The sequence below is a fragment of the Triticum aestivum genome, chromosome 1B (assembly GCF_018294505.1).
Source record: "Triticum aestivum cultivar Chinese Spring chromosome 1B, IWGSC CS RefSeq v2.1, whole genome shotgun sequence".
Classification (NCBI taxonomy): Eukaryota; Viridiplantae; Streptophyta; class Magnoliopsida; order Poales; family Poaceae; genus Triticum; species Triticum aestivum.
In genome coordinates, this window is record NC_057795.1 from 659,968,817 (window position 1) to 659,979,298 (window position 10,482).

At 49.7% G+C, this 10,482-nt stretch overlaps 1 protein-coding gene across 2 annotated transcripts; it reads left to right on the top strand.

The window, feature by feature from the left end:
- Positions 1-431: 431 nt before the first annotated feature.
- LOC123099051 (uncharacterized) lies at positions 432-2,207 on the top strand. Of its 2 annotated transcripts, none has more exons than XM_044521174.1 (2): positions 432-589; positions 779-2,207. In XM_044521174.1, the coding sequence occupies exon 2, from the start codon at positions 784-786 to the stop codon at positions 2,011-2,013; it is 1,230 nt and encodes a 409-aa protein (XP_044377109.1). In that variant the 5' UTR covers positions 432-589; positions 779-783; the 3' UTR covers positions 2,014-2,207. The 2 variants fall into 2 exon arrangements, with proteins under 2 accessions (XP_044377109.1, XP_044377116.1); XM_044521181.1 differs by having other exon boundaries at positions 432-575.
- Positions 2,208-10,482: the final 8,275 nt, after the last annotated feature.

The following is a 10,482-nucleotide window of genomic DNA, read 5'->3' on the forward strand; positions in this document are numbered from 1 at the left end:
ACACAATAAGTTTAGGCATTAATATGATGCGTGGCCAGCCTTGTGCTAAATATGAAAAGTTAATAAGCACCCTCTTACGTTTCCATATATTGTTGTGGCCTATCTAGTTGAGAAAATGGTCTTAGATTATACAATGTTTATCTTCTTATTTAGCTCAAAACTAGCTCGAGATCATCCGTAAAAAAAGAAAAGAAAGAAAAACTAACTAGAGATCGTTACAAGCTCAGTACGAACTAGTCCTATAACCCGACCTTAAACTTCACTCAAATTAATCTTGCTCGAATTTTAGTATGTGCTGAGTTGAGCATACCAACTCGCTCGAATTCTACTGGTTTGCAGCCGTTGCCATGATTGGAGGTTCGGATTTTTTTTTCTATATAAAGAAAAAGAAAACAGCGAGAGCAGCAGCAGGAGCTTTTGGCTGGGCCTGGGCTCAGTAACACTCACTTGGTCACACGGTCCAGTTCGGACAAGCCGCTCCACGCTCCACTCCCGCCCGCACGACAGCAGCAGCAGAGCGGCGGCCTACTCACCGGCGCGGCGCGGCGCGGACGCCGGACGGAAAATCGACCCTGGTGCGGTCTCTCTGGTACCCGTATCTTCCTTCTCCCTCACCTTTCCCCGTCCGTTTTTGCTCGCTCAGGCCTGTCTTCTCCCCTGCTCCCGCAATGTCCGCTGGCTACGCACGCCAAGTGTTCGACGCAATGCTTGCCGCATTGGGGTTGGTTGTGATGTTCGAGGAACGAGAGCATTCGATGATGATTTTGCTTCTCTGCAGGACTGATGGCAGAAGAGAAGAAACCACACTCGCAGCCACCGCCGTCATGGTCAGCCCTCCCGCTGGACTTAGCAGGCCTGGTGCTCAGCCTTCTCCCCGTGTACGCCGACCGCGCCTGCTTTGCCGCGGTGTGCCCGCAGTGGCGTGCCGCTGCGAGGCAGCTCCAGATACCACCACTGCCGCTGCTGGCACTCCCCGACGGCACCTTCTACAGCCTCATGTACGACAAGCCCTTCCGCTTCCCTGGTTGTGGCTTCGCTGGGTACGACAATGTCTGTGGCAGCTGGCTCGTCTTCTCACGCCATGACGGTTGCTTCATGGTCAACCCCTTCTCCCGGGCCACCGTGAGGCTCCCTGCTCTTTCAAGTGTACGACTCCGGCCTCCGAATGCGTCTGCTAAATCTAAATGGGCAGAGGGTGGAAGCGTAGAATCTGCTAACCTCTACATCACATGGATGCGTATCAATGAAGCAGACAACCTGCGCATAAGTAAGCTAATCCTGTGCTCGCCAAATCTCGTTGCTGCACTAGTTGGCATTGGATCCTTCAGCCAGATTCTAATGTGCCAGCCAGGGGCCTTGTCGTGGTCAGTACGTGCGTATGATCGGATTGAGGATTTCCAAGACATGTCATTCTACCAGGGCAAGCTGTACGCCATTGCCAAGGACGAGAACCTCCTTGTGGTGAACATCAGCCAGGACCATAGCACCGGCGATCCACAGGTTTGTCGGATTGGACGAGTCATCGAGGGTGATTGTCCTCCATGGTATTATGGTGTGTTCGAGGATAACAGTCAGGCCTGCAAGAAGCTCTACCTGGTTGAATCGCGTGGGATGTTGCTGATGGTGCGCAGGACGATTTGGTGTCAGTTTCCTGAACCTGGAACAGACGTTGAAATTATGGGTGGACAGAATGAGTTTGAGGTTTTCGAGGCTGACTTTGAGCATTCACAGTGGGTCAAGGTGTTGACCTTGGGGGATGACCAAGTGCTGTTTCTGGGGCGAAGGTGCTCGAGGTCCATGTCCGTGTCGCAGTATGGGTTGCCAGGCGATTGCATCTTCTTCTTGGATGATGATGAGGATAATTGCCTGGAGTATGCCTATGATGAGGAGAACAGTTCTTTCAGCGTCTATTCCATGAGATTTCGCAGCATCCATTCCGGTGATCCAAATATTTCCTGGAAGCGCTGCGCTGAGATGTATCTGGCAGCATGGCTCTTCCCTGAGGACCGTTGAGAGGTTCTTATATTGTTAGGCGGTTATCGCAATGCAAGCTGCTCCCAGGTTATCTGACGATGCTATTGATGTTGTCGCTATGTGGTTATTCTGTAAGCTGTGTGGTTGAGTGGTTCCCCTACCTACATGCCGTGAAATGCATTGGTAGAAATTATCTGAACTTTGCTATTCTGTTAAAGTGCCGTGCTCCATCAGTGCTTGCCTGAATTTATTGAGGTGATCACTACTACTCTACTAGTACTATGAAAGCTGCTAGTTTCCAGCTACCGTGGAATGTTGTGCTGATGCATGATCTTAAGATTGTGTCATTGCTTTTCTGTCTATTATCTTTAACATGGTGGTTTCTTCTTCTGTCTTGCGAGAATGTCACCCTGTAGCAAGTAACTAGCTCTGGAACGTTCCTGCTCAAGTTTCCATCCTGAGATCAATCCGTGAAACCGAAATGCATTGGTAGAAATCATCCGAACTTTTGTACTCTGTCAGGTCCGTGCTTCATCAGTGCTTGTCTGAACTTATTATGGTGTCCACTATTACTACTTTGAAAGAAAGTTGTTAGCTGCATCGGTTTCCAGCTACTGTATAGTGCCGGGTCCTTGAATGATACTCCCTCTGTCCCAAAATTCTTGTCTTAGATTTGTCTTGATACATTTAGACAAATCTAAGACAAGAATTTTGGAACCGAGGGAGTATTTAGAATGTGTCGCTTCTTGTCTGTCCACTATCTTTGGCATGGCCGTCTCTTCTTCTTTCTTGCGAGAATGCCATGGCATGGTCTTTGCTGTCACCATGTAGCAAGTAAGTAACTCTGGAAGTTTGGTTGTTTCATTGTGTGATCAACCCAAGAAAAAAAAAATATTGCAGGAAAAAAAAAGTGCTATGCAGTTCTGAGCTAGCTGCCCCACACAGAGTGTGCTTGGATTTAAATCAACAGCCGCCCGCGCTACAACGGCTCAGCTAGCTGCCCCACACCGGGTGTGCTTGGGTTGATTAAACAGCCGGCCGCTCAAATTCGGCCCAGCTAGCTCCACTGCATGCTCCCGCCATTTGAGCTCGGCGACACATGGCGCAGCCGGTCGCTATTTACGCTGGCCTGTAAAGCTGGGAACTAGCGAGGTGGGACCAAATAAGTCGCGCTCGCTTACAACAAACAATCTCAGCCGCAGCAGCTGCGGTGTAGATGGGCCGAGCCTGCCTTAGAGCCCAGACAATCGATCTCTCCCGCCTCGAAAAAAAGAACAAGGCGTCGGGGTCTGCCCCCGGAGCCAGGCGCCGCGCGTAGTCGTGTCGTGTGGTTCGACTGAACTTTGAGGCTCTTCAGAGCATTTTGTCTCTGCAGCCGAGGCCGCTAATTTTTTTGGCCCCTTTCGCTGCTTCACCGATGGGATGGAAGGCGACGTGAGTAAATCAGACCTGACAAGCCATGTCTTCCGTGCCGGGGATTAACCATGGACCGGAGACACGCAGGACAGGCGCCAAGTCAATTCGAAAAGCCATTTAGAAATCGTGTAGTGCAAGTGCAACGATCGATATGCAGGGCACGGAGAGGAGTGTAGCACCGGTGCCGGTAGAACGAAGTGCAGACAGTAGCGGTGCTTTTGGACTGCATGCAAGAGCGTGCCGGAAGTGTACGTAGCACCGGTGTTGATACTACATGTCTCCGTATAAAAATACCTTCACCATTTACTCCCCCCTTATCTTTTTGAGCAGGTCGTAGTAGTAGTAGCAGTATATAGTATTATTATCTTTAATCCAGCGCTCAGTGTAGTTATTTGGCCGTGTTTCCCGGAAGTGCGCTTGGAGACCATGCACGCATGCATGTGGTGGTTAGCAGTTGGTGCTAACTCCATCACGCTGGTTTATCTTATTTTGACTTGACATGCATGGCGAAATGATGGGCCGGTTCATATCCAACACTTTGATCGATCTACTCCAACTCTCCGATGGCTCGTCGTATCAATCGGCTCATATTCCTACCAGTATTCACCCGTGCCATGCAATGCAGCTGGAAGAAGGGACGATCGATCGATGCACCCAAAAGCATGCAACGCGCGCCCAGTACGTACACAATAAACTTGGGCTAGATCGATGGATAGATAGTATAGATCTCATCTCCCCTGCAGGAGGTAGCGTTCTCCGCTGCCACCCCTCCGTAAATACTGTCGCGTCTGGCACGGCAGCGGAAAGTCTCAGGAAGAGATTCCCGACGCGGGCGCCTTCCTCCAAATTCAATGGCGGGCAGGCACGGTGACCACGCCCGGGTTGGTCGTCCCGTCGCAGTTTCCTCCGTCCACGAAGTACGGAGTACTACGTGCGTGTGTTCCCCATGCAATGCATGCATGCAGGAGGCTCTGCTCTGCTCTGGCCTGGCCCCCAAAAAGCCAGGAGAGGAAACTCTCCTCGTCCGTGCTTGGGCGGCAGGAGACACAGCCATTGCTTTGCCATGGTCCATGGTCCATGGACACCATACGTGCGTGCGTGCGTGCGTGCAGGCAGGCAGTTAATGCACGCGTTGCACCGCGGCTTCCTCTGGAAAAGCTTGCAGCTCGCAGTTGGAGTTGCACTGAACCACGTTAGCCCGTGGAACGCGTAGCGGCTCCGCCACCGTCGTACGTCGCTCGGAAGAGTGGCACGGACGCGTGCAACGACTGGAATGAGGACTGGAGAGGAGGACTGGATGGGAGCAGGCGGAATAACTGCTGCCGCTGAAGAAGTTAAGACGCGCACGTACGTTGGATGTGTGTGTTTGGTAACTTCTTTGGTTACATGCGCGGCGCACGCATCCTAGCTAGCTAGCTCCTCTGTCAGCAGCCATCCACGGGGCGACACATAGACCGGCTGCCCAGGCGTGCACGTACGCTCAGTACCTACACCGGTCGACCGAACGCTCAGCACGTACACGCTCAGTATTCAGCTAGCTGCCGCACGCACGCATGCGTGCGGCCTCGGGGGTCGGGCAAGCGCATGCATGCATGCGTGGTGTGTGCACGGGTGGGATCAGGTGGATCGAGCGTGCAAACATGGAGGACGATGGTGTGCGGCCGAGCGAGCGGCGGTCGGGACAAGGAGGAAGAGCCGGCACCGGCGGCGCGCGCGGCCTGAGCGACACGCCACGGCACGCGACTGGAAGGTCCAGTCAACGATCGATCGGCACACCGAAGATGCCGGGCCTGCCCACGGCATCCGCCGGTATTCATGTCAACATGCACACGCACGCGCGCCCCAGGCTTCTCGCGGAAACGGACGCCCAAATGTACGTGCGGCGGGGCCGGTGCTCGCATAGTATACTACCAGTATGACCCATCACGAGCCACGACTAAACAAATTGAGCCGCACCGACCGTGAGTGATCACGCTCCAGCTCGTGCGCTGGGCATGCAATGCCGCCTCGCGCGCGCTGTACGTGCCGCCCAAGTGCTGCCTGCCGTCCGCGCGCTTCCAATCGAAATCCGGTCATCGTCTTCCCGATCGGCCGACTTAACTCTTGAGCAAACGACACACGCATCCGCACGGGCTCCCGTCTCCCTCTCCGGCCGCACGTACGTGCCATTTACTGCTCCTTCTGCGCTCGTCTGCGCGCACCAACTGCATCCTGTTACAATAATGCACGCGCCATCCTCTTCCCTCGCGTGATCGGCCGGCCGGTACGTCACGGGACTGGTGGGAGTACTAAATATAGGCATAGTAAACCAAGCGACAAAGTATAATTAACAAGTTAGTATAACATTATGCCAATAGAGACTCCAGTCTCATACTTCGTGCATAGGAATTGTAAGATTCATACCATTTAACTTTTAAACTGAGAACAATGATTTATTTTCCCTACCCTTTTTTACTCCACTCCTTCGAACAAAGAAATGAATAATGTTGTTAAAGTATTTTTTTCCTATTCATACACATTTCTTCTAGTTTTCTTATGAACCGAACAAGCACTTAGGGCCTCTTTGATTCACAGGATGTGGGACACATGATAAGCACAAGAATATGACAACATTGAGAAAACAAAGGAATTTGCATAATTGTGTGTTTGATTTGCAGGAATAGGAAAAACACATGCATGAATCCAAAAAAACATGATCAAATTAAAATTAAAACACATGCAAAGGAAATATTAGGTTAATGTTATATTTTCCTTGTTCTTTTGTTATAGAGTGCAAAGCAATCCTTAGGAACTTTTCCTCAGGATTCCAATCCTATGAATCAAACTAGGCACTTAGGAAAACAAGGCAAGGATTGCTTTGCACTCTATTTTAGAGGATATGTTTCATTCACTCCAAACTCCATTTACAATTTATTTGATTCAAATGAACTTTATAGTAAATTTAGAGGATTCTTATCCTTAGGAGTTTTCATGCACATGTTGTATGATCGTATGATTGAAATACTTACAGAAAATCCCTAGGGATTGCTTGGCATTCTATTTTGAGGGAAGTTTTCATCCACTCAGACCTCTTTGCACAATTCCTTTGCGTTTTTTTTCCTGTGGCATCAAACACTCATTGCTTCAAGTTCCCTTGGTTTACTAATCCTATAGGATTTGACATGACATGTCACTCCCATTATGTGTTTCAGAAATCATGCGAACTAAACATGCCCTAAAATTCCTTTGTTTCTCATATGAAACCCAAACCAAAGGAAAAATCCATGCAGTTTCTTGTGATCATTCCTTTGAATGAATGTTACTACCACATGATCCTAAGTTTTTTTCTCCAATATATTGCTTTGAAAATATTGGTCCGACTTGTATTTTGGAATTCTCGAAACCATGTTAATACATTTCCGAAAAAACGAGCATGGATTTTAACAAAATGACATTGAGCTATAGCTCAATGCATAATGCGCACACAAGGCGACAACACGTTTAGTTATCATCACCATATGTGATTCATTTAATATTTCTTGCAAAATGTAAGATCTTTCTTTTTGTAGTTCATTTGACTACTTTATGTTATTTTGGTAGTTTTGCTAATTTGGAGGTGACTAATAATCAACTACTTGAATGTCATTGAGGGAGTCATGGATTAAGGGGTCCTCGGATAGCCGGACTATATGCGTATGCCGGACTGTTGGGCTATGAAGATACAAGATAGAAGGCTTCGTCCCGTGTCCAGATGGGACTCTCCTTTGCGTGGAAGGCAAGCTTTGCGATTCGGATGTGAAGATTCCTTTCTCTGTAACCGACTCTGTGTAACCCTACCTCCCTCCGGTGTCTATATAAACCGGAGGGTTTAGTCTGTAGGACAAGAACAATCACAACCATAGGCTCGCTTCTAGGGTTTAGCCTCTATGATCTCGTGGTAGATCAACTCTTGTAATACTCATATCATCAAGATCAATCAAGCAGGAAGTAGGGTATTACCTCCATCGAGAGGGCCCGAACCTGGGTAAACATTGTGTCCCCGCCTCCTATTACCATTAGCCTTAGACGCACAGTTCGAGACCCCCTACCCAAGATCCGCCGGTTTTGACACCGACATTGGTGCTTTCATTGAGAGTTCCACTGTGACGTCAAAAGATAGGGTTGATGGCTCGCCTTGTCATCAAGGACAACATCACCTCCGAAGGAGCTCTGGCCTCAGGCCAAACCCTCTGGCTGGTCGGCTTCGTCTTGACCGCCCGTTCGGTCGTCAGGCCGATCATGACTTCTCAGGTCATCAAAAATCGTCTCCACGTCAGCTCGGAATACGCCGAGCAGATGGATCCAGCGGAGTTATCATCTCTAAACGGGCTCCTGGATCGCATCGCCCCTCTGGGAGTCGCTTTGGACTACGATCGGATTGGGCTTAAACCCGATCAGAGAGAGATTGAATCTCCGCCGATCACCCATCAGATAATGGTGGTGGAGGAGCGATGCAACAACTCTTCCCCCATATCGAGGATGAAATAAGTCCGGATTTCCGAGCTTACCAAGCCGGATACATGCCCGCGGGAAGACGTGCCCCGAACTCTGAACTTAGAATCGGACTGTGGGCCAGAAAAATTGGTTTACATCCCGGAGTCCGAACTATTAAGCTCAGAAGCTCCTCAAGCTCTGGGTCACGAATCGGATCTAGGTCTAGACTTAAATCCACCCACCCACCCAGACTCAAGCAATCTTTCCCGCATCAGACAACAGTCCCAAGAGACAGTACATCACTTTTGGGCCAGATTCCTCATTGTCAAGGACAAGGTTAAAGACTGCTGCAATGAAGACGCAATCTCATTATTTTGCAAAAATTGCACGGATAAGGGACTCCTTAACGCCATAAATCACTGTCACATATCACGCTTCGATGACTTGGTGATCATAGTACAGAAGTATTGTACGATGGAAAGCGGCTGGAAAACTCAGGCCGCCTTTTGGGATCCACTGGCTCTCACTAAACCCCTCGTCCGAGCAAAAAGGGTGTACCCTCATAGGTCGCCCGATCCAATCACGAAGAAATCAAAGCCCACTCCAGGGCGCGCAACCGTTTTGGAGGGATGGCTCGATAGGCCATGCAAAATACACACCACACTGGATACCATACCAACACACAGCCTTAGAGCATGTTGGATACTTCGGTAGGTGGCCAAGAGCGGCGAGGATCTCGTCATAAAAAACACCACAGAGCAACATCCCACAGAACACAACACTACAGTATTGACAGTCTTTGAGACTTTCGCCTTAGGTAAGAGGCGCAAGAGAGCACTCCGCGGCCTCGCCGAAGTCTGCCAAGTCACAGCAATAAACCCCTGGAACGACACGGCCATAACTTTCAGTGCCAGTTACGAACCACAATTCAAGACAGTCCGGGCACCAGCCGCTTTGGTCCTGAGTCCAATCGTGGACGGCTTCCGGCTTACCAAAGTGCTCATGGACGGAGGTAGCGGACTAAACCTCATTTACGAGGAAACTCTCAACAAAATGGAAATAGACAGGAGCCGCATTGAACAAAGCAGCACAACCTTTAGAGGAATTATTCCCAGCCGGGAGGCACGATGTGCAGGAAAAATCACACTCGATGTGGTATTCGGCACACCAGAGAATTATCGGTCGAAGAGATAACCTTTCAGGTGGCCCCTTTCACCAGTGGATATCACGCCTTGTTAGGGCGGGATGCGTTTGTGAGCTTCCAAGCTATACCCCATTACGGGTACATGAAGCTCAAGATGCCTGGGCCCAATGGAATTATCACCCTTGCCAGTCATCCGGACACAGCACTCCGCGCCGAAAATAAAACAGCCGCCTTGGCCCTCGAAGCATTGTGTGAAGCCCTCGCGGCCGAAGAATTAACTGCATTACGCTCCACAGTGGATAGGGACGACGTGATACTCGATAAGCAATCCAAGTCCACCTCCTTCAAACTAGTGGATGAAATAGTCAAATTCCAAGTCCACCCAACAGACTCCTCAAAGACAGCATCCATCGGGGCACAACTGTACCCCACAATCGACGGTGCACTGCGGGCGTTTCTACGTGAGAATTGGGATATTTTCGCCTGACGTCCTTCTGATATGTCGGGGATCCCACGCAGGCTGGCCGAACACAGCCTTAACATACTGAAGGGATACAAGCTAGTCAAGCAAACATTACGGCGCTTTTCAGAACCCAAACGACAAGCTATGGGAGAGGAACTAGCCAAGTTACTCGAGGCCGGATTCATCAGAGAAATAAAACACCCGGATTGGCTAGCAAACTTGGTGATGGTACCAAAGAAGGATAAATCCTGGTGCCTATGTTTTGATTTCAAAGACCTCAACAAGGCTTGCCCTAAGGATCCCTTCCCTCTCCCACGCATCGATCAGATTATCGATGCTACCGCGGGACACGACTCACTGTGTTTCCTCGACGCATACTCCGGATACCATCAAATCAAGATGGCGAAGTCTGATCAAGCCGCAACGACATTTATCACCCCATACGGGCCTTTCTGCTTCAACACTATGCCTTTCGGGCTCAAAAACGCTGGTGCCACCTACCAACGCATGATTCAAACATGCCTAGAGAAACAAATCGGCAAAACAGTTGAAGAATACATCGACGACGTAGTCATCAAGACCAGACATGCCGAGTCTTTAATAGACAATCTAAGGCTCACATTCGATAACCTCCGAACATATGACATTAAGCTCAATCCGGAAAATGTGTTTTTGGCATTCCCACCGGAAAGCTGTTGGGATTCATCGTTTCCAATAGAGGAATTGAAGCAAACCCAACTAAAATACGAGCTTTGTCACAGTTGGCTACCCCAACAGATCTCAAACAAATCCAGAAACTAATTGGATGCGTGGCAGCTTTAAGCCGCTTTATCTCCAGATTGGGAGAAAAGGCATTGCCACTTTATCGCCTACTTCGACGAACCAAACACTTCGAGTGGATGGAAGCGGCGACGGCCGGACTGGAGGAAATAAAAGCTCTTATAGCAAGCAACCCAATCCTGGCCGCGCCGAACGTTGGCGAACCCATGTTGTTATACATAGCTGCAACAGACCAAGTTGTGAGTGCGGTGCT

What these genes read in the sequence shown, in the direction of transcription:
- LOC123099051 (XM_044521174.1), top strand. Translation starts at nt 784, where the DNA reads ATGGCAGAAGAGAAGAAACCACACTCGCAGCCACCGCCGTCATGGTCA.